Raw genomic sequence first — 25,218 nt, forward strand, 5'->3', positions numbered from 1 at the left:
CAACTTAGTGCTTAATATAGAATATCTAAACATGAAATATCCGATAGGACTTTAATTACCTGTTGCTAAATTTTCCTTCACCAATCTCTTTACCATGACTCTTAAAGACCTTTGATGTATCTTGGCAAAATCCCAAATGATATGCCAAATACTACGTATGGATGCTATATAAGATTGAAAGTATAAGGACTACTTCCTTAATTAAGGAAAAAAGAACCCTAAGGAATTGCAAAGTATATGGACTAACTTCATAAGTGTATTCTTGATTTCATGCCACACGTTATTACTTTCTTTATCCTAATAGCTCTCTAGCTAATCTGACAGAGCACCTGACTTTAAGAAACAAAGAACAAACCAGTGAAACAGACGTGGGGAAAGATATGTACATTTTGAAAGAATTACATTCAACAGCTGTTCCACAATCTGGCCATTTTTAGGGCTGTCCAACAATACTGTTAATCCAGGTGAACTATTTAACCAGATTTAATAGTCAATTGATTAATAATAGATTCCAAGTTAAACAAGGCATGTATACATTAAAGAAAGCAGTACAGAAATGTACTGTATATGAACTGTTTACAAAAACATACAAAATGTTGGATGGCACAAGGGATACAGTGCTAATATAAACGGATTATTTAAGCTAAGTGCTTAACATAAACTGTCCATCCCTATAACTAACAAAGAATATTTAAGGGACATGAAATATTTCCTATAAAAATAATGCTATATGGTGTAGAGTACTTTATTCAGTGTATTTTTAGGTGGAATTCATATGTTCATTATTTTTCTTGTTGATTCAGTGAATATATCTTCATCATGTTTCCATTTTCATTTCAATCGAAGCTCCAGGAAAATCTAACTTGCTAACAATCATTTAAAGCGAGAAGAGACGAAAGCAGGAGCAGCAGCAGGAGCAGCAGCATTATGGGTACCAGCTGGGACAGTGTGTGCTTGCAGGTGTCTGTCAGATATGTGCTACCTGTCACCAGAACTTGTGCTATCAGCTTACACCATGGTACCAAATATCTCACTGAGGTCACTTCACAGGGCTGTAGAGGTGATTTTTTTAATACCTCTCCGCTGAGCAAGAGTAGAGCGGCCAACTGGTTCCAAAACTGGTGACTGATTACGGTTTAAAGCAGAGTATGTAGCTGCCATGGCACCCTGAAAACAAGAAAAAAAGCAAAGAAAGGTAGTAACAAAAATTACAATGGATAGTCATACGTGCACAAATATGAAATGACAGGGTTCTTTTCTAGATTCAAGTGTGTGTGTGTGTGTGTGTGTATTTTATTAGGTTCACAATGAAAATCACCACCACATTGGCTAAACCCTCTGATTTAACTAAACTGGAGGCCATTGTGTGAAGTTGAAATTATGTCTGAGAGAAGCAGTCCTGATTTTTCTCAGAAATATTCAATTTTTTTCCTTACATTCTTTAATATGAAAGGTAGTAAGGCACATTCTTTCAGTTAGGAAATCCATAGCTTATCTGTCCTTATGGATAGTGAACAGCTACTTAGGTAGACTAAAATTCAAAAGAACCTCTTAAACTAGTTTTAACATTTATTATTTTATAAATATCAGTATTTATTATTTCTGATATTTTGGCATATCCTGATGTTTGCTAAGTCACCCACTGTAATAGAACTCTACATCAGAACTGGACACAGGCTAAAATGGAAAGGTGTGAGGGGCACAAAGAGGATTTCTTGGAGCTGCTTCTGGAGGAAGTACAGAAAACTGTGGCTGAGTGGGGCCACTCACACACTCACCTTTACTAGATGCGGTGCGTCCTGTCTATTTAGTTGGTATTGTGGCAATTGGTCCCAGTGGACAATCCAAGGATGTCTGAGCACAAGAGCAGCAGTCAGTCTCTGATGAGGGTCTACATGAAGCATCTTTGAGACCAGGTCCTGCCATGGGAAGAAGAATAATAAAACAAGCTTAAAACTTTCTTTTTGTTTCTTTTCCTATGGGACTTGACACTGGTGAGCATTCTTCCTTAGATTCTATGACACTTTTTCCACATGGAAGCCCTTTGGTCAACAAGACAGCTTAAACCAAACAACAACAACAACAACAACAACAACAACAACAACAACAAAAAACTCTAGTCTGTTTTCTCACTAGTAACAGTAATTTAGGTATATTATGAAATAAAGGATCAATTTACCACATTTTGTGAATCTTTAAGAACTGTGACTATTTCCTCTAATTTTCTGAGCTTCCTATATTTTTGTAGGTTTATTCTTCTTCTTATTTTTTTTTTTTTTGCAGGTTTTGGCCAGGGCTGGGTATGAACCTGCCACCACTGGCATATGGGGCTGGCACCCTACTCCTTTGAGCCACAGGTGCCACCCGGTTTATTCTTTTTTTACTTTTTTGAGACAGTCTTACTTTGTCACCCTCGGTAGAGTGCCGTAGCATCATAGCTCATAGCAACCTCCAACTCTTGGGCTCAAGCGATTCTCTTGCCTCAGCCACCCGAGGAGGTGGGACTACAGGTGCCCACCACAATGCCTGGCTATTTTTGGAGATGGGATCTCACTCTTGCTCAGGCCTGTCTTGAACCTGGAAGCTCAGGGAATCCACCTCAGACCTGGTTTCCCAGAATGCTAGGATTATAGGCATGAGCCACTGAGCCTGGCCTCTACATTTTTAAAAGTAATGTTCAGTCGTTGGTAAGACTGAAAAGCAGAACACAAATGTCCAATAATGGGAATTTAATTAGAGGGCTCTAAATGTCCCCCTAAAGGATTATAGTGTTCTTTTCATTTTTTTCCTACTTCCAAAGCAACTCATGAGCATTACTAAAAACTCAGAAAATGCAGAGAAGTGATAGCACATGAAGAACAGCCATGATTCCACTCTTATAGAGGTAATCATCGTTAATACTATCTATCTAAATTTCTCTCCTTTGCATGGAATATAGATGTATATAATTGCTACAGAGTTTTACACTCTTCAAAATGATAACACAATTATCATTTTACACTTTTAATTATTAATTATGCAGTATTTGTATATGTGTTGATGGGGCACAAATATCATTTATAAAAGTATCTACCACTTGTTTAATTTTTCACTCAACATGTTATCTATGAATATTAATTAAAGGCCAGGCATTCTGCCTTGGGTATTTAGCAGTGAACATGACAGAAATGGCCTCATGAAACTTTCAGTCAGTAGGAGACAGAAAAATAATCAGTCACAAAGCAATTAAGACATTCTTTGACAGGATGAACAAATACCACATGTAGCTAGAGGAATATAAAGAGAAACCTGACCTGAACTGGGTGGTGTGGCTTAAAAGTGACTTTTTAAAGAGGCATGAGACCTGAGAATAACAGGAGTTCGATTAGAGAAGGGAAGGGGGAAACAGGATTTTAGGTACAGTAGACAGAACAGGATACATTTGGAGGAAAGCTCTCAGATATGAGAGAAGATGTCACATTCATTGAATTGACAGGAGTGCAACATGGCTGTAGCATAAATTTATTGTTAAGGAGAATGAGGCAACAGATAAAGTGGGAGAGGTGAAAAGGGATTAGCCCAGGAAGCCCCTTGTAGGCTATATTAGCAAAAGTAGACTTATTCTAAAGGCAATAAAGCATTTATTTATTTATTTTGAGAGAGATTCACTTTGTTACCCTCAGTAGAGTACGGTGATGTCATAGCTCACAGCAATCTTAAACTTGTGGGCTCAAGCAATACTTTTGCCTCAGCCTCCCAAGTAGCTGGGACTATAGGTGCCCACCACAACAACCCAGCTACTTTTTTTAGAGATGGGGGGTCTCACTCTTGCTCAGGCTGGTCTTGAACTCCTGAGCTCAAGCAATCTACCCACTTTGGCTTCCCAGAGAGCTAGGATTACAGGCGTGAGCCACTGCGCTGGCTCACAATAAAGCATTTAAAGGAGTGATATGGTCAAGTAAAGAGATCATGCTCACTAAGTATGGAGGAAAATACATCTGTGGGGACAAGTCTGGAGATAACCTATTTGGAGTCTGGTGAAGGATGACAGTTTCAGGGAGGGGTATAAGAGATGGTGAGAAATGGATGGAATTGAGGTATTTAGGAGAAAGAACGGACAGAATATGGTGGTTGACTAGATATCGGGAATTGAGGTGATGCTGTTCCAAGTACTCTGCTATTAAGACATTCAGTTTGTTACTTTTAGTTATCATTAACAGTTAAGAACAGAAATAAGCTACTGAACAAAACTAGAAGTAAAAACCTAAAAAAATTAAGAGGCTCCCCTTTCAAACTCCGAAAGTCGGCAAAAGTGCTTTAAAAACTGCATCAAAAGTTGCAAGACTGCCCAGGGCCATGTCAAACTCTATTATAGTTTTAATCAAATCTGTGTGGTAACCAATGTACTTTTGGCCAAGTCAATTGGAACTACATCTACTGCACTCCTCTCATGGCTACTTTTCCTAAGTTTTCTCTTTAAAATGGTGGTGTTCCCTTAAACTTGTCCTTAGCACACTTACCACTCTGTTCAGATAATCTCATTCATACCCTTGACTTTAGCTACTATGGATGATAACAACTTTTAACTTTAAGCTCCACCCCAGACTTCTCTCCTAAAACCTATACCTAGATAGCCAGTTGCCTAATGGGCATATTATCTCCTAATTATATCACTTAAGTCTTTCAAATTTATAATGTCCAAATATGCATCTATTGCTGCTTCCAAAACCACTTTTGTCTTCCACAGGTCACTGAAGGACACCATCCCTCACCATTTGCCTGCGGTAGAAACAAGGACTGCATATTTGCTACCTGCTCCTCTACCATGGATGTCTAATAGACTACTAAGTCTATATTCTTCCATTTGGATTAAATTCCATTACATCTGCTCTAGTTGAGGTTCTCATCATCCATTACCTGAAATGTTACAAAATCTTACAAGTAACGTGACTAATACAGGCAGTCCCTGAGTTATAAACATCCCACTTACATCCAGTTCACACTTATGAACAGAGGCTATTATAGTAAGTCCCTGACTTAGAAATGACTTGCACTTAAGTATGGAGGCTACTACAGGTAATAGGTAAAGGTACCTATTCCAACTTACATACAAATTAAACTTAAGAACAAACCTACAGAACTTATCTAGTTCATAACCCAGGTACTGCCTGTATTACTTCAGTGAGGACTCAAGGAAACAATGTAGGTAAAAGTAATAGCACAGTCCTTGGTACATAAATGCTCAGTAAATGTCAGCTACATTCCTGTTCTTCTCAAAGCTACATTTGACATATATGGGTCACATGAATGACCTGACAACATTCACATGTGTAACTTGCTTTAAGGGACATGCCCAGATTGATAAAGCCCTCCCTTCCATTTTGTGGCTAGTCCTGGTATTACATCATGCTTGGAATAGCAAGTCTCAACTATATGTTTTAGCAAAAGTTACTAGTAATAACATGGAATTTATAAGACAGGCTGTGAGCTGGATGTAATATTTTGTACTCTATTTGTGTCTCTACCTTCACTCGTCCCTTTCTCTCTCACCAAAAAAGCATACTGGATTGCAAGGGAATGAGAACAAAATTGTAGAGATAACCTCAACTTGCTTTAATTTATTAAAAAAATAAATAATGTATAAGCTATGAAACTTTGATATTGGTAACATTACTTCGTATACCTTATAACTGATCATTACAAAGTTTATGGCAGGCTCTATGGATGAGACTCATTGCTCAACAGAGCAAAAAGGAAAATCTGATCACTGTACTGCTTATTGTTTTAACAGTTCCACAATACTCAGAGTAAGCCCACAATACTGAGCATGAGCCACAAAGCCTTTCACAATCTGGGTTCATCAGCTAGCCACTCTTTCCTGTGTACCCTGCACTAGTTACATAGAAGGATGCAACTGGAGACATTCTGCTACCCTTATGCTATCATCTTCACCTATACGCACGTGCTATTCCCTCAGCTTGGGGAGAGATGGGACTATATCCTTTTGCTCTACAAATCTGCTTGGCCCCTTCACTGCTTCTGAAAGCTGTGAGCTCCCTGAGATGAGGAACTCTGTCTGTCACATCTATCTCTAGGGTCTTCATGTATTAAGCATGTGGTAGGTGTTCAATAAGGGAATCACAAGGGAAGCTGGTACTCAGAAAAATGAATTACCTGGTTTAAGTATTGTTAGAAAAAGGTAAGAGACTAACATTTCATACACAGACATTAAACTGGTCAACTGAAGATTCATGCTCTATGCCAATACAATTGATACTCATTTTTGACGTGTTCTATTACAAGTTTCCACCTTTAAGAAAAATCAGTAAGCATTTTTACCAATATGTATCTTCTTTATCTCCTCTGTTTTTTCTTATTTTGAAGCAGAAAACTTTACTCTTTTTTTAAAAAAGAATTTTATATGAATAAAGTGAAAGTAGAGCAGAGTTGGAAAGCAAGTCAGTGCTATTGAAGGCAAGGCAGATATTCCAGTGAGAAGGGCTCTTCAAACTGATTTCAAGCAGATGCTATAAAACTACACCACTGTTCATTGTGAAAAAGACAAGATACCTGTCTCTATAACATGAATCAAAAATAGAACATGGTATAATTACTCTAGGAAACGAGGGCTCTGAAATCAGATATTTAGTTTGACACACCCATATGATACCTGATATGTTACCACGGATAAGTTCATACTAAAATTCTGGGCTTTGGTTTTTCCTTCTACTACCTCCTATTTCACAGGGTGTTATGAGGACTACATGAGCTAATTTAGGTAAAGTGCAGTGTGAGGCATATAGTAGACAGACTAATCATGAAGACTATCACCATTTTTATTCATCATGTTCATCAGTAAGAATAGCTTTAGATACAGATAAATAATAAGGCCAAACTAATGTCATCTGGTAAAGAAACAAAGTAAATGGTCTACTTTCGAGTTTAAATTATTTAGTAACATCCTTTGAACGTAATAATTTTTAAACACAAGTTTCTAAGTGATAGTATTTCTTTTCACTATGGATTCTGAAAAACTATTTTGTCAAAAGCTTGTAACTGCAAGCCATACTTACCTTTGCTGTGTCTGAAACAGAATTCCAGTAGCCACCACTCAGTGAGAATTTTCCACTACCTATTCGTGCCAAGATTTCCTCCGGTGTATCATCAGGACCATTTGCAAATGGAGTATAACTAATTTACAATAAAATTAAAATGTTAATGAACAAGATTTCTTATTTAGTTGGTAACCTTTATATTTATTCACAGTGTCCAAAATTACTCTGAGTGATTTAGTTTATGTAATGCTTTATTCAAATCTACCAAAGAGAAAAAATATAAATAAAATGAAGCTCCATGAAGTACTAGGTCAAGGTTTAGGTTATAAAATATTAGATTTAATATACAATCATATAAATATTTTAAGATATGACACATTATAAAATAAAATATTAAAAAGTAGTATATGTTTCTGACATAACAGGCATATAAAAAAAGTATAGAATCAGTTTAAGACCTCAAGACATTAATAACTGGTACATTATTAAAAAATCAGTAATGATATAAATATGAAATTAATATAGGATTGTGTATATTAGAGGAGAAAACATTGAAAGAAAGATATAACAACATATGGATTAAGAAAAATATCTAGATACTTTAAGCAAAATATTAATGAATAAAAGCTTACAACATATGGTAGACACTCACCCGGTAAGCATCGTGTAGAGGAGGACACCAAGACTCCATATATCACAAGCAGCATCATAGCCTTGTCGTTTTAAAACCTAGAAAAAATGGAAAATTAGTATTACCACACCATTCTCTTATATATATATGTTTGGATAGGCTATGAATGGAATTCTGTCTCTCAAATCAATGCCTATAAGAAAAACTTCAACAGAATATGATTAACAAATAAAGGAAATATATTAATCCTATTCTAGAATGTTCTACCACTAATTCACATGTATAAAAATTTTGGTATTCAAGTGAACATTTGAGTGTTGTTATAGGCACACAGAGGAATACAAAACAAAATCAAGTTTCTTATCCCCTCTTCCATTGCTCTGAGTTTTTTTTTTTTAATTTCAGATTAATATGAAGGTACGAATGTTTAGGTTACATTATTTCCATTTCTTTTTTTTCATTTTCTCAGTTATTGTTTTAAACGTTCACATTCTACTCTTAGAAAGATTCACTTCATTATTTCCATTTCTAATGTAAAGTTCAAGTCCTAGTTGAGACCTTATGAGTGGGCAAGAGAATTGAACAGAAACTTCTCTGAAGATGACAGATGAAGTTTCTTATTTTAATGAATTTGTATTTTGTATGGGGCTACACATAGGGTTACAAAAAAAAATTTTTAAGAGCACATGTAACCTAGTACAAATGATCTAAGTGCAAAATAGTACTTTTTTATGTATAATTTGATTCACTCAAGCATTTGACAGTAACCAACTATTATCAGGCATGAGCTATGATAGATATAAAATCCCCCTTTATTTCTCTAAAAAGAATCTGGGAGGGGAAATAAACATATACATAGTTAAAAATTCAACATGGTAAGTATTATAACAAAATCGTGTCTGAAATGCTATGGGTGTAAAGATGAGGAATCAATTTACTCTTGATGTGGGGCAGAGAGGAATGAATAGAGGCTGGCTTGGTTATACTGCACCTATTAAGTAAGAGTTTAGTAAGCAGAGGGTGGAGACGGGGAGGGCAGACAACATTCAAAGGGCAGAGGCAAGAGAGCACAGTAGGCTTAGTGACAGGCAAGCAGTTTAGTGTGGCCAGAATTTTTGGGTGCGGAATACTAGAGAGATTGAGGCTTTTTTAATTTTTTGTTAAATAATTTAGATTATTCTGTAGACAATAAGATGTGACTGAAGAATTGAACAGGAAAATAAAGGGCTGAAGATCTCTATAAAGAAAACCATGAAACTCTGAGAAAAGAAATAGCTGAAGATGTTAACAAATGGAAAAATATACCATGCTAATGGCTAGGAAGAATCAACATTGTTAAAATGTCCATACTGCCCAAAGCAATCTACAGCTTTAATGCAATCCCTACTAAAGCACCATTGTCATACTTTAAAGGGTTTGAAAAAAATCGTGCTTCATTTTGTATGGAATCAGAAAAACCTCGAATAGCAAATACATTACTCAGAAATAAAAACAAATCAGGAGGTATCACGTTACCAGACTTCAGGCTATACTATAAATCTATAGTGTTCAAAACAGCATGGTACTAGCACAAAAACAGAGAGGTAGATTTATGGAACAGAATAGAGAACCAAGAGATGAACCCAGATACTTATCATCATTTGATCTTTGACAAGCCTATCAAAAATATTCAGGGTGGGAAAGACTGCCTATTTAACAAATGGTGCTGAACTGGTGGCAACCTGTAGAAGACTGAAACTGGACCCCCATCTCTCATCATTAACAAAAAGTGAATCTCACTGGATAGAAGATTTAAACTTAAGACAGAAAACTATAAAAATACTAGAAGAGAGTGCAGGGAAAACACTTGAAAAAATTGGCCTGAGAGAATATTTTATGATGAGGACCTCCTGGGCAATTGAAGCAACACCAAAAATACATTACTGGGATCTGATCAAACTAAAAAGTTTTGTACAGCCAAAAGCACAGTAAGTAAAGCAAACAGAAAACCTTCAGAAGGGGAGAAGATTTTTGCAGATTATGCTTCTGACAAAGGTCTGATAACTAGAATCCATGGAGAATACTATGCAGCCATAAAAAATATGGATACTTCGCATCTTTTATGTTTACCTGGATGGAGCTGGAACATATTCTTTTCAGTAAAGTATCTCAAGAATGGGGAAAAAAAGTATTCAATGTACTTAATACTACTATGAAATCAATATATAATCATCTACACATTCATACAAATGGTAAAACATAATTATAGTCTAGAAAGCAGGAGGGAAGGTATGGGGGGGGACCTCACCTAATGTGCATAACGCAACAGTACATTTCAAAACTATTAAGAAAAGAGTGTAACTGTCTTACCACAACAAGTGAGGTGATGGATGTGTTAATCAGTTTGATGTAAGCATTTCACGTTGTGTATCAAATCAGTACACTGAACCCCATAAATGCATCAATGTACACAGTTATGATTTAATAAAAACAAAAAAATGCCATATGAAAGGAAAGATGATAAATATTAGATTTCTATAGAATTTCATAAAAAAAAAGAAAGGGCTGGCACGTTATCCTAATATTTGATCAATAAGTCTTCAATTAAATAATTATTAACTATTTTATATTAAACATGGCAAATGAGTTTTTTTAAAATTTATTTAACTTGTATATAATAATTTATTAAGCACATATAGAATGACAGACACTAGGCTTAGCACTACATATACCGTTGTACTTAATTCACACAACAACCTTTTGAGATCAGTTACTGTCCCATTTTACAGATGGTGAAACTGAAGCATGTAGTGATTAACTTTCTGAGGTCACTTTGATAATAAACAGCAAAAGAAGGTTTCCACCGTAGGTAGGAAACCCAAGTCCATGCTTTTACCACTATGTCAGCAGTCCTCAAACTTGAGTGACATCAAAATCATCTAGAGGGCTTGTGAAAACTCATATTTCTCAGCCCCACTCTAGAGGTCCTAATGAAATAGATAGAGGGAGTGGGGTCCAAGATTTGGCATTTCTAACAAATTTCCAGGCTGCTGGTCTGGGGACTCCTGTGTCACATAGTGAAACTAATGTGTACCTCACTATATAGGCTCCTTCGAAGGTCCAGGAGGTATTCTAAACACATGCTTCATAAGATCACACAAAATAGCAAATGAGTTTTTAAACATATTGAAATACTGCAAGTAATAAACTCTCACAATTACCTCTGGTGCAACAAAATTTGCAGTATAACAAGGAGTCATGAGAAGACCATTTTCTGCTCTCAGCTGTTTTGCAAATCCAAAATCACAAATTCGAATAGATTCTGGATTACCAGATTCATCCACATAAAGAATGTTGCTAGGTTTCAAGTCTCTGTGAACCACCTAATTGAAATACAAATTAAAGAGTTATGTTAACAATACATTTCCATTACTGAAAGTTCTTTTTTTTTTTTTTTTTTTGAGACAGAGCCTCAAGCTGTCCCCCTGGGTAGAATGCCATGGCATCACAGCTCACAGCAACCTCCAACTCCTGGGCTCAAACGAGTCTCTTGCCTCAGCCTCCCAAGTAGCTGGCACCACAGGCACCCACCACAATGCCTGGCTATTTTTTTGGTTGCAGCTATCGTTGTTTGGCAGGCCTAGGCTGGATTCGAACCCACCACCTTAGGTGTATGTGGCTGGCGCCGAACCGAAAGTTCTTTATTCACAAATTGTCAATCACTTAACACAAAGATTGAGTGCTGACCCTAAGTTATCCCTACATTATAAAATGCTGATAATGTATAGCATAATTCTCTAACACAGACCTGGGGCAAGGAGAAGGAGAAATAAAGAATAGTACTCACCCCCTTACCTTGGTCCAATTGAGTAATAGGTTTAAGGAGAAATGCAAATAATCACATCTCACTCCAGGTTATCTACTCATCTAACAATATTTATTGAGTGCCCATCATGTGCCAGGGCATTATATAAGTGGAAGACACTATCATGAACAAGACGCGTAAGATCCTGGCCTTCCCATGGTAGGAGCTTGCACAGTAGTAGGAGAGGCAGAGATTAGATAGGTTGAGAGATGAGGGATAACCAGAGAGGTCAATTTAAATAGGGTGGTCAAGGAGGGCTCTAGAGGAGGTTACATCTGATCTGAGAGGGAAGATCAGAATTCAAGAAGCCATGAGAACAGTGGGGGAAAGTCATTCTAAGTAGAGAAAAAGCATATACAAGGCACACAACAACAAATATGAGTTGACAGAACCGAACAGACACGGCATTTAGGAGTAAAAAGGAAAAAAACCCAGGCTTTAAGTATTGCCTATTTGATATATAAGTGAAGATGTCACAAATGCAAAAAGGTATCTTTTAGAAAGTTTTATATTTTCTTCCCTTAATGAACTACCCAAATACAGAAGATCCCCAGTGTATGCCTGAACTCTGTATTTCTCCTTAAACCTATTACTCAATTGGACCAAGGTAGGGGGAGAGTACTATTCTTTATTTCTCCTCCTTGTCCCAGGTCTATGTTAGAGAATTATGCTATACATTATCAGCATTTTATAATGTAGGGATAGTAGGGATAACTTAGGGTCAGCACTCAATCTTTGTGTTAAGTGACTGACGGTTTTGTGAATAATACTGTAAATAGGATAGTACCAGATTCTATTTGTACTGTGTTTTTTTTCCTATACATACATAGATTTTTTTTTTTTTTTTTGAGACAGAGCCTCAAGCTGTCACCCTGGGTAGAGTGCTATGGCATCACAGCTCACAGCAACCTTCAACTCCTGGGCTCAAGAGATTCTCTTGCCTCACCTCCCACGTAGCTGGGACTATAGGCGCCTGCCAGAAGGCTCAGTTATTTTATTTTATTTTATTTTTTTTGGTTGCAGCCGTCATTGTTGTTTGGCTGGCCTGGGCTGGGACTCGAACCCACCAGCTCAGGTGTATGTGGCTGGCATCTTACCTGCCCGAGCCACAAGTGTCGAGCCCATACATAGTTTTTAATTTATAAATTAGGTACAGTAAGAGATGAACAACAATGACTAATAGTAAATTACAACAATTATAACAATATACTATAATAAAAGTTGTGTGAGGGCTTTTCCTCTCAAAATATTTTCAGACCATAGTTGACTGTGGGTAACTGAAACTGCAGAAAGTGAAATTGCAGATAAGTGGGGACTATTATACTTCTTTTATCATAAGCTTCTCTGACATTCCTTTTTAGGTTTAAGTGTTTCTTCTATTAACCAAATACTCAATCTATATTGCAATGAATCAAGTTATAGTTCCTAACATTCAGAACTTCTCCTAATATAGTTTCCTGGACTGTTTTAAGTACTAATTACTGATGGTAAAGTACTGGGAAAAGAATATGGAAGACGACTGCATAAATTCTTCAGTGAATACTGAGTCCTACTAATTTCAAGGTACAATCTTTTGTATATATATCAAAACATCATGTTGCATACTATAATATATCTAATTTTCATTTATCTACTTAAAGAATTAAAAAAACTCCTCTGCTGTTCTTTCTTTGCTCCCTCTCATTTTCTACATTCCTTGCTTTCACTCCAAGACTTCCCTTCTTTTAAAAATATTATTATTTTGCTGTTTACTAAAAATCTATATGCAGGAAGAAATGAAGAGAATATCTACCAGCCAGAATCCAGGTGACTATTTGGCTTCATCTGTTTTAAGGAGTTCCTTTTAAATGTGAATAAAGAATTCCCTGATTCTGCTTCTAAAGGGTACAGGGTGACCCAGCAGAAATTATGCTATATTTTCTAGGTCAGAATATCTCATATATTTTTTCTTGGAAAGCTTGAGTATAGAATTTCAAGATAGCACTTCAAGCTCAATGGAAGAAGTTACGTAGAGGAGGACCAGTAGGATAATCAAGCTAACAGTAGTTACTCTCCATTACATGCAAAAAGGTACCTCTAATTTCGTAATTTTAGCTTAAACATTGAAAAGAAAAAGAAAACAGGTGTGCATATACACAGATATTAAAAATTAAAATGACTTACCCCTTGTGCATGAAGATATTCAACAGTTTTGGTTATAGTGAACAGGACAGCACTGGCCTCTCGTTCAGAGAAAAATTTCTGTCTCAAAATTTTATCCAGCAATTCACCCCCTTTCATAAGTTCTGTTACTACATACACGTATTTTCCATCATCATATACCTATAAAATTCAACATCAAAATTCAAAAAATTATTTAAAGCTTTACATGTGCCAAAACAAAGCTCAGTATATTAAAAAGAAAATATATTTTATTTTCATGAAAAATTTTACATGTCACAACCAAAGGAGGATATAAAATTTTTAATTTTATGCATGCAAGAATATTTAAATAGGAATTGATGAGACTGAATATCAGAAAAATATCCAGTAATTTATTTTCCGTGAAACTTAATTCAGAGCAATCAAAGTCACTGCATATGAAGAGGCACTTAACTTTTTCTCTTAGGATTCATTCCTCATTTTTATTTTTAATCTATTGATGAAGGCAAGGACTAGTACAAAGGTATGCTCCTGTGATTTTTCCAGGAATTTCTACAATGGCTGAACTTCTGTTCTTTTTATAAACACAAAATGAATGAATTATTCTGGTTTTGATTAAATTGAAATATAAGTAGCAGCCAACAGTTAAATAGGAAGATTAAAGAGCAAAGAGAAATCCTATCAAACACATGGAAGCATACCAATGAACTCCTAATAGAGAAATAGAAGCTCACTGGGATTTCGGATTTGTATTCTTGGCAATCTCTAACTGAAATAAAATCTATTGAACTTCAGTCCTTTTTATTTTCCCCTCATCATAGAGTTACTGAAAATCTTTATTTAGCTCCGTAAGAGGTAGCAAGTACTATACAGGTATGTGCTGGGCCTCCAAATATGGAGAAAACAAAATACCTATCCTCAATTTTTTATTACAGTAAGGAGAAACCCATATAAATAAGAGTAAAGTAGTGCTGGGGATGCTATAATAAAAGTCAGGAAAATTCTAGAAATTTTGGAATTTGAAGTGAAGGAAGGGATAAAGATGTAAAAAAAAAAAAAAAAAATGACAGCTTAGGGAGTTTCCAAGGCAAAGATGGGTCAGAGAAAGTATTTTCTAGGCTCCGCGCACTTAGCCAGTGAGTAGGGCGCTGGCCACATACACCAAGGCTGGTGGGTTCGAGCCCAGCCCAGGCCTGCTAAACAATAATCACAACCATAACCAAAAAATAACTGGGTGTTGGGGCGGTGCCTGTGGCTCAAAGGAGTAGGGCACCGGCCCCATATACTGGAGGTGGCAGGTTCAAACCCGGCCCCAACCAAAAACTGCAAAAAAAAAAAAAAAAGCTGGGCATTGTGGTGGACATCTGTAATCCAGCTACATGGGAGGCTGAGGCAAGAGAATCACTTAAGCCCAAGACTTTGAGGTTGTTGTGATGCCACAGCACTCTACTGAGGGTGACATAAAGTACTCTACATTTCCTCTTAAATTTTCTTGATTGGATTCTTATTTATATTAAGGAGTCACTTAAATCATTTCACATTTTATTTATATATATTTTTTGAGACAGAGCCTCAAGCTATTTCCTTGGTATCACAGCTCACAGCAACCTCCAACTCCTGGGCTCAAGTGATTCTCTTGCCTCAGCTTCCTGAGTAGCTGGGATTACAGGTGCCTGCCACAATGCCCGGCTACTTTTTGGTTGTAGTTGTCATTGTTTGGCAGGCCAGGGCCGGATTCAAACACACCAGCTCTGGTGTATGTTGCTGGCACCTTAGCCACTTGAGCTACAGGCACTAAGCAGTATTTTTTTTTTTTTGAGACAGAGTCAGTGTGATGTGGTGTCACAGCTCACAGCAACTTCAAACTCTTGGGCTTAAGTGATTCTCTTCCCTCAGTCTCCCAAGAAGCTGGGACTACAGGCATTTGCCACAATGCCTGGCTATTTTTTGGTTGTTGCTGTAGTTGTCATTGTTGTTTGGCAGGCCCAGCCGGGATTGAACCTGCCAACCCCAGTGAATGTGACTGGTGCCCTAACCGCTGAGCTACAGGTGCTGAGCCCATTTCACATTTTGATGCGACTAAGTTAACATTCTCCATCTAATGATGAGCAGTGATAAATTAATCTGAGGAAACTAGAGTTCGGACAACACCTAGATATGGCCTTTGAGCTTATATGAACACCATCAGCAAGAGATGATTTAACAAACAGCAACTGGGGAGTTCATACCCTTTGTGAATACCCTGCTATAATAAAAATCTTGAGAGACACAGGTAGCAGGGTATCATGACAGCTCAGGGAAAAGATACCTTACTTATCCTGGATGTGGTGATGGGCAGGGCAGGATTAGCTTCTTGGAAAAAGTGCTGTAGCAAAATCTTAAATGTGTGGTAGTCAGGCAAAGAAGAAGGGAAATGTTGTTGACAACCAAAGGAACCACAATTTAAAGAGCAGCATTAGAAAATGAGGCATGTTCAAAAATTGTGCATATCAGGGAATGGAGCATAAGGTATGTGAGGAAGTATGTGTGAAGAAGTAAGTAAATGACTACGGAGCAAGGCAGGGGCTTAAGGAGCTGGGTAGTATGAACTCTAAGAGGAAAGAGAGTTATATGGAGAAATGGGCATTAGATCTGGTAGTAATAAGGAAGACAGTTTGGGGAGTCAGTGGAGAGTGAGATTAGTCAATCCTGAATATTAATTAAAAGTAATATTAATATTAAACATTTGAGTAAATGTTCAGGTAAATGCAGATACCAAAAGTAATAATGTCAAAAATACTTTTCTTCTTAAAGCAGTAGAAAAATTAATACAAACTTTTTCTTTTCTTTTTTTTCTTTTTCTTTCTTTTTTTTTTTTTTGAGACAGAGCCTTAAGCTGTTCCCCTGGGTAGAGTGCTGTGGCATAGCTCACAGCAACCTCCAACTCCTGGGCTCAAGCGAGTCTCCTGCCTCAGCCTCCTGAGTAGCTGGGACCACAGGCGCCTGCCACAATGCCTGGCTATTTTTTTTCAGTTGCAGCCATCATTGTTGTTTGGCGGGCCCGGGCTGGATTTGAACCTACCACCTTAGGTATATGTGGCTGGCGCCTTAGCCACTTGAGCCACAGGCGCCGAGCCAAACATTTTTCTTGATAAATGGAATTATGCTATATACACTGCCCTCAAATATACCTTTCTTTTGTTTTTTGGGGGGGAGACAGAGTCTCATTATGTCACTTTCGGTAGAGTGCTGTGGCAACACAACTCAGAGCAACCTCCAACTCCTGGGCTTAGGTGATTTTCCTGCCTCAGTCTCCCAAGCAGCTGGGGCTACAGGCACCCACCACAACACCTGGCCATTCTTCGTTTAAGTTTGGCCAAGGCCAGGCTTGAACCTGCCACCCTTGGTACGTGGGGCTGGCGCCCTACCTACTAAGGCACAGGTGCTGCCCTCAAATACACCTTTCAAACTTACTATATTGTCTACCATATGTGTGTGTATATATATATATATATTTTTTTTTTTTTTTTTTAAAGACAGAGCCTCAAGCTGTCACCCTAGGTAGAGTGTTGTGACATTGCAGCTCACAGCAACCTCCAACTCCTGGGCTCTAGCGATTCTCCTGCCTCTGCCTCCCAAGTAGCTGGGACTACAGGAGCCTGCCACAACACCCGGCTATTTTTGGTTGCAGCCGTCTTTGTTGTTTGGCGGGCCCGGGCTGGATTCGAACCCGCCAGCTCAGGTGTATGTGGCTGGCACTTTAGCTGCTTGAGCTGCAGGCGCCAAGCCTACCATATATTTGAAAATATAGTATTCCAAACGTAAGTTAGACAACTGATTCAAATGATCCATGTTAAAGAATCTACTTACATCCTTTAGAGTAATAATGTTTGGATGCTGTCCATAACGAAGAAGAATTTCAATTTCTTCTGTTGGGTCTCTCTTGCTTTTATCAATAATCTAAAAGGCAGACATGTATCATAAAATCTCATGAACTACAGAGTTATAAACCTTATTTACAGCTACCGATTTTAGGTATTACCTTATGTAAATATACACAAGCCAGTTATCAATCAGTTTTATTCCAACTACCTGGCCAGACTATTTAATCAGAGAGCCAGTTTTGATACAGATCTCAAAGCTCTAACTTTTAATCCATGAGTCACAGTCCCATCAGGTCTCTCTAATGTAAGGCTGTAGTTAAGTTAAGGACTTACTAAAAACTGAAAAGTGTCAAGAAAAGACATCAAGAACCCAGTTAACATATCTTTTTCCCCATCACTCAGTGTCTTATATTTGGAAACTGAGTCAACTTCTAACCCTTTTCAATAGAGATAATTAAGAGCTAGATGTATCCATAACACCACCACTAGCATCTGACTTCCTTTAATAAAACGCTTCAATGGAGTATCCCCTTAGTTGCAAGCTACTTATAAGAATTAATTACCAGTTAAGTAGAACATGCTTATTTTTGAAGCTAGGCAGAAAACTACACCAAAAACCACACCAAGAATTTTACTTGGCTAGAATTAAGTTTAATTATTATAATAAGGCCCCTTAAAATACTAATGTAGCTTTCTAACACTTTTATGTCAATTGCTTTGTGAAAATATGTCCCTTAAATGTTTTAATCTATTAAAGTAATAGTATTTAAAAAGACAACTTCTTTTAATTCCTTCAAAAGGTGGTCTGGAACAAATTTGGTGGCTTTTATATATCCAATTTTAAAACAACTGAAGCAATTAATGTCTTGCAATAAATACTCAAACACTCTAGCAACCTAGGAAAGAGGTTATAGCTCAGTATGAGCTCAGTCTTCTTCTTCTTTTTTTTTTTTTTGAGACAGAGCCTCAAGCTGTCCCCCTGGGTAGAGTGCTGTGGCTTCACTGCTCACAGCAACCTCCAACTCCTGGGCTCAAGCAAGTCTCCTGCCTCAGCCTCCCAAGTAACTGGGACCACAGGCACCCGCCACAATGCCTGGCTATTTTTTGGTTGCAGCCATTATTGTTGTTTGGCGGGCCCGGGCTGGATTTGAACCCACCACCTTAGGTGTATGTGGCTGGCGCCTTAGCCACTTGAGCCACAGGCGCCGAGCTGAGCTCAGTCTTCTGAAGTAGATTTATAGTTGATCCTTGAATGACATAGGTTTGAACTACACAAGTCCACTTCTGCCATCTGGGAGAAAACAAGACTGATCCCTCCTCTTCCTGCTCCTCCATTGCCTGCTCAATGGGAAGATGAGGATGAAGACCTTTATGATGATTCACTTCCACTTAATGAACAGTAAATATATTTTCCCTTATGATTTTCTTAATAACATTTTTTTTCTGTAGCTTACTTCATTGTAAGAATATAGTATTAATACATAAAACAGAAAGTGTGTTAACTGATTATATATATTAACAGTAAAGTTTCTGGTCAACAATAGGTTATTAGTTATTAATATTGGGGGGAAACAAAAGTTATCTATGCATTTTCAACTGTGTGAGGGTCAGTGCCCCTAACCTCTGTGTTGATCAATGGTTGACCCTAGATGTAAAGCAGTTCTGTGTTTGGAGAACAGGGAAGACAAACATAGGTGCTCACTGTAATCAACTGCAAATGATAGTGTGGAATTAGGCAAATGGGTAATTTAGAGCAGAGGTATATGGAATAGACATACCAATTCAAGAGATGATATCTGGGGCTAGAGACTTCTGAAAACCAGAACACACTAGGAGGTGTTACTTTTGACAACATTGGTCTGTTAATACGAGCTCAGCTTATATTGTATTAGTACTTGTACTTGTGAACCTCAAATAGGTAGTAATTTCTGTAGAATCCAACTGTGTTCAGATTGGTTTTATGATTCTAATTTAAGTCACAAGAATCAACAAATAGCTTAGACATATTTTCAAGGCTTTGGGTATACTACTCCTGGTTCCTGTAATTCAAAGGGGGCCTCAAAACATTTCTGCTTTTCCTGATGTTTAGGGAGGCAAGATACATCCTTAAACTGTCTAGTATTTACACTATTCCTTTTCTCTCCTTTCATGAGAGAAATAGCAATACATACATAGCATACCTACCGTGTTTCCCCCAAAATAAGACCTACTCCAAAAATAAGCCCTAGCAGTATTTCTATGCATTTGTTATATATAAGCCCCACCCCAATAATAATACCTAGTGATGGGCGTAGATACACTGCATAGCCTCGCCTACATTTTGGTGCGGAGCCATAAGGAAGACTGGCATACCTTTTATTTGCCACAGCTCCTTTCTCCGAGCCATTCGCACTTGCGCAGGTGCACGTGTGGTAACTATGGTCACAGGCATCCTATTGCACAGGTGGGAACAGCTAGGGGAAAGGAGTTCACACATCACTAGCGCCAGCCCCACCAACAAGGTCGGCTCCCCCTGTCAGGTTCCAGAAGATGATGACTTAATTGTATTTGAATAAATGTAGATTTTTGTATTATACTTAATAAAAATAAGATATCCTCTGAATATAAGCCCTAGTGTGTCTTCTTGAGAAAAAAATAAATATAAGACAGTGTCGTATTTTCGGGGAAACACGGTAGCAATTTGAAAATTTCTATGTATCCCAGACTTCAATAAGAGCAATGAATAGAAGAATAGCAAATGAAATATATTTCCATGATTCATCCTTACATTTGACAGAAAAAGCCTTACAGACAAAGCCTGATGACTTTTTAAAGCAATTATATCCAAGTATAGAATAGTGATAATAATTAATGTCAATCTCTCATTAACTAAACATGATTTGCCCATATTTATAAATTACTTTTAAGGTTCAAGAGAAATTGAACCTTAAATTCTGCCTTAGAATATCTGATGAAATTATCTAATAGTAATACATTTTATACTAGTGGTTTTTGTTTTATTTATTCCCAGATCCTTTTAGATGTGAAGCTATAAAGAAAGGGATGAACATTTTTGTCAGAAAAAAGATAAACATGCAAATATTGCCACACAATACTGAGGAATTCTCTGACACCCTGATCATAAAATGGGGATTTCTGAGATTAAAAGAGATGCTTTAAAAATCATGTGAGGTGCAAACTGGGACTGTTCTAAACAAACTGGATGTATAATAATCACCTTACCTTTTAATCCAGAGGGAAATCCATAGTTCCAGATTAAGATCTCTGAAGATCATGAGCCAGATATTTAAACTTACCTTAACTTTTATAACAAAAGGCACTCTTACCAAAAAGAAGAATGTAATTTTTATCTGGTACTGCCATGTATGAATTAAGAAGTATTCAAGGTAATTTAAAATTTAAAACTATTTACCTTCACTGCGAACTCCATGTTTGTGGCTTTATGTATACATCTCTTGCAAACAGAATAGGAACCAACTCCAATATCTTCTTTTACTTCATATCCATCAGTAAACTGAATACTGTTCCTGTGCAACTGCTACAAACAAAATTATCAACTGAAAAAGAGTTCTGTAACGCTTTTAGTGCATTTCATAATATGGGACTATGATACGTAGCATGTATGATTGATAGTAATAACTATAACTATAAATGAATGTAAGTAAGCATAAAATGAATATAGCACCTATTCTTCTATGAGTACATTTCATATTTAAAAGTGTTTACTATAAAATGTACAATAAGAAATATGCCTTTCAAAAAAGCTTATCTTAAAAAGAAAAACTGAATATGTACAGAAAATAGCAGAGCTACTTGATAAAGAACCCATAACTTTGTGATTTAGCCCCATTCCACTCCCCAAATGGCTAAAGGTTTTTGTAACACCTTTACAAATGAGGGAAAATTCGAAAACTCTGGTATAGAAGGAAAAGGTTTAGGAAGATTTAGAATTAGAACATCTGGATTCTTATCTCAGATGCACTCCTTACTACTTATAAACCATGTAATGCTGAGCTTGTGTTGTCTCAGAGAGTAATGGTGAGGATTAAATAAAAACAATGTACACTTTGCAAGCAATATCTGTTTTCATCCTGGACTTTCATTAGCCATTCCCCTTCTTTCTTCACCCTCAAGTCGTAGCTTTACACAACTTCTGCTAAAGAAGCTATTCATGGGTTAGGGACTAAGAACATATGGTAGATGATGAACAGCAAATTACCGGTTCTATAAATAGGCTGAGGTAAGCTGTGCTGCCCTTGGCCATAATAATATGGGACTTCCATGACTATGAGCTTTGTATAGTTTAAAACGTGAATTCTCTAGAACATCAAGTTTGTGGTTTTTATGTTAAGTATAGAATTTATAATTAAAAAACTTGCCAGATATCCATGTACTTGCACAGTAAAAGGACAGTCTTTTTCAACATGAACCTTGTTTTAAAAAATCAGAGTCTTAACTAATTAATTTTCTAGAAACATTCATGAAAAAAAATTTTAGAGCAAAAGCAACTTAATCATCAACCAAATTCAAGCACTAATGCTACCCTAAAATAATTCAATGCTTCAAAAGATATATCTAGTTTCCTCCATAATTATAAACAGGAATTAAATTTATCTTTCTATAATATCAGTGTAAGAAGAAAGAAATCTAATGGTTTCTACTACTTGTGTTCTTATAACAATATTCACTAGTCCAGTCTCCTGTTACAAACACATACCCATAGTCCTACAGAATCTTGCTTCTTCTATGGCCTTTACCTAGTTTTTCTACAATTCTGATGAACAGATGGGATAAGGCGGTAGGGGGCACCCTAAGGCAGTACCCATAACCATTTCTTCCTAATGACAAAAGAGGCTCCAGAAGAACAAGAACATGAAACTTGGAAAACTTAAGATTTGAGTTCATTTTTATTTATTTATTTTCTTGAGACAGAGCCTTAAGCTGTCGCCCTGGGTAGAGTGCCATGGTATCACAGCTCACAGCAACCTCAAACTCTTCGGCTTAAGTGATTCTCTTGCCTCGGCCTCCCAAGTAGCTGGGACTACAGGCTTCTGCCACAACATTCAGATATTTTTTGGTTGAAGTTGTCATTTTCATTTGGCAGGCCCAGGCTAGATTTGAACCCACCAGCTCTGGTGTATGTGGCTGGCGCCTTCGCTGCTTGAGCTACAGGTGCCAAGCCCATTTTTATTTCTTATATCTTTCTAAAGCAGAGGTTCTCATACTATGGCCTGTGAGTCAAATCTTTTTTTGTAAACTAAGTATTACTGGGACACACATATGCTCATTTATTTATGTAGTATCTATAGCTGTTTTTGTGCTACAACAGCAGAGTTAGTAATTGTGACAGAGAACATATAGCCCATAAAGCCTCAAAATGTATTATCTGGCCCTTTACAGAGGTGGTAAGGCATTAAGGGACTAGGAGACCTCAATTCATCATAGTTGACCTGAGAGGGGCAGGAGAAGAAACAAACTAGCATGATAAACATTTTGAGGCACAGGAGAGAGACAAGACAGTGATATCTGTCTCAACTCTCTTAGAATTTTATTTTCAAGTCACATGGGTAATACAGGATTTGAGTTCTTATAATTTTTCCAATGACAGGTGGAAGAAATTTTTAAGAGTAACATTAATGACATAAAATGTATTTTAAACTGCTTGCTCTGAGTCAGCAGAAAAAATCTAATCTAATTCTTCACACAACGACTGTATTTTAAAACATTTCAAATTAAAAATTATCTAGACCAGGGGTCCTCAAACTTTTTAAACAGGGGCCCAGTTTACTGTCCCTCAGACTGTTGGAGGGCCGGACTGTGGGCCCTGGGATGAGTCGGCTGCTAAGTAGGACAGGCAGCAGTGGCAAAAACACCCGGCGAGCCGGATACATGTCCTAGGCATGCATGTGGCCTGTGGGCCATAGTTTGAGGACACCTGATCTAGACATTCACTTACCTGAACAATTGAATGTACACCAACTGTCTGCATAGCTTGGCTTTCATCATCTGAGGTAATAGCAACAAAACTAAACCCCCGAAAAAGCTGATGTGCATTAGCACTAGGTGGAATGCCAGGTGAATCTGAAAAAAATAAGAAATTACTTTGAAAGGTAATTAAGGAATAATTGTTGACATTACAACCTTTCTCCCTTATTCTGGAATTGTACTTCTCAGGTCCTCAGTATATACCTCTTGCTATCTAGGATACTTTAGTAAGTCACTATATCAGATCTGTCCTGACCACTTATTGCCACCACAACTCTAAGATCCTAGTCCTTCAGAGCCTAGAAAATAGCTAAATCATTTGAATACTATAATAAGTTCATGAATTACTGGGTTAATGATATTTGAAATTAGCACTGTCCCACAGAACTTGGAATTAGGAGAATTTTCTTTACGTGTGCTAGTATGACAACCCTAGCCACACACAACTACTGAGCACTTGAAATGTGCCTACTGTGACTAAGAAACTAAATCTTTAATTTTAAATTAATTTAAATGTAATTAGTCACATGTGGCTATATGATATAGTACAGCCCTAAGTCATAACCTGGCAATATTATGCCTCCTACTTCAGAGATACAAAGTTGATCTACAGCAAATTCAGGAGATTTGAGAATAATAGAGTTACCCCAGAAAAGGTTTTCTGATTGAACAAGTAAAAACATATATTTATTGTACTATATATTTGGACTTTCACATTTTCTCCTTACCTTTGGGAGTTTTTGCAGTAAACTCAGGATCAAAATAGAATGTATCCTCAGGCCTGCCAGTTGCAGGTTTAAAAGGTGGATGAATTTCTCTTCTATACAATTTCTGGAGGCAAAAAAAAAAAAAAAAAAAAAAGACTTAGACAAGGGCTAATTATAAAAATACATATCAAGCACATTTTCATTTTATACTTACATTCCAGTCTATTGTTGAGAAAAATGAATGTCTTTTAATTTCTTCAACTCCATCTGGTCCTGCACCTATTAACAATTGATAGTAACTTTATTCAAGGGAAATGTATATACTATTTAGTCTTTGCTTTTAATACTTGTCAGAATATTTAATAATCCAGCCTCAAAAACAAATATCTACCCTCCCAAACACCAACAAACACATAAAATAAATAAATTAATTTTTTTACCTAGTCTGTTTGCAGGATTTCGTTTGAAAAGCATTCGTAAAAGACTCTGGGCTTCAGGACTCAAAAACTGTGGCATCCCAAGTTTGGCTCTGTGTAATAAATCCACATAATATTTTAATTTTTTGGCGGCATCTGTACTTTTAACTTATTTTTAAGTTAAATTTTTTATTTTGAGATACTTGTAGATTCACATTCAGTTAATTGTAAGGTGTTCTACAGAAAGATCCCCTGTGCCATTTACCCAGTTTCCCCCAATGGTAACACCTTACAAACCTATAGTATAATATCACAACAAGGATACTGACATTGAGACAATCTACTGATCTTATTTAGATGGCTCCTGTTTTCCTTGCACTTATCTGTGTGTGTTTAGTTTAATGCCATTTTATCACATGTAGGGGCTCCTGTATGGATGTGCCATAGTCTGCTTATCCATATTAATCTGTTGAGAACATCTGGATTGTGTCCAATTTTAGGCTATTATGAACAAAGCTACTATAAACATTCATGTATAGTTTTTATGTGAACATACAATTGAATTTTAGTCCATAATCTTCTAATGAACGTCTTCT

General features: G+C 36.9%; 1 protein-coding gene across 9 annotated transcripts in view; it reads right to left on the reverse strand.

Moving 5' to 3' along the window:
* Positions 1 to 369: 369 nt before the first annotated feature.
* RPS6KA3 (ribosomal protein S6 kinase A3) overlaps positions 370 to 25,218 on the reverse strand; it is a 122,459-nt gene continuing 97,610 nt past the window's right edge. For 6 of the 9 annotated variants that reach the window (XM_023514332.1, XM_003791897.3, XM_023514331.1 and 3 more), the window contains 12 exons: positions 24,647 to 24,735; positions 24,421 to 24,485; positions 24,228 to 24,330; positions 23,471 to 23,595; positions 20,927 to 21,052; positions 17,501 to 17,590; positions 13,673 to 13,831; positions 10,866 to 11,027; positions 7,687 to 7,763; positions 7,053 to 7,170; positions 1,779 to 1,919; positions 370 to 1,167 (listed from right to left, as the gene is read on the reverse strand). In XM_023514332.1, coding sequence (XP_023370100.1) covers positions 1,045 to 1,167; positions 1,779 to 1,919; positions 7,053 to 7,170; positions 7,687 to 7,763; positions 10,866 to 11,027; positions 13,673 to 13,831; positions 17,501 to 17,590; positions 20,927 to 21,052; positions 23,471 to 23,595; positions 24,228 to 24,330; positions 24,421 to 24,485; positions 24,647 to 24,735 — 1,378 coding nt within the window. In that variant the 3' untranslated portion in view covers positions 370 to 1,044. The remainder of the gene's footprint in view (positions 1,168 to 1,778; positions 1,920 to 7,052; positions 7,171 to 7,686; positions 7,764 to 10,865; positions 11,028 to 13,672; positions 13,832 to 17,500; positions 17,591 to 20,926; positions 21,053 to 23,470; positions 23,596 to 24,227; positions 24,331 to 24,420; positions 24,486 to 24,646; positions 24,736 to 25,218) is intronic. The other 3 variants (XM_012806426.2, XM_023514335.1, XM_003791899.3) reach the window with 1 other exon arrangement.

Source organism: Otolemur garnettii, unplaced genomic scaffold, assembly GCF_000181295.1.
Source record: "Otolemur garnettii isolate 467f Iridium unplaced genomic scaffold, OtoGar3 scaffold00051, whole genome shotgun sequence".
Lineage (NCBI taxonomy): Eukaryota > Metazoa > Chordata > Mammalia > Primates > Galagidae > Otolemur > Otolemur garnettii.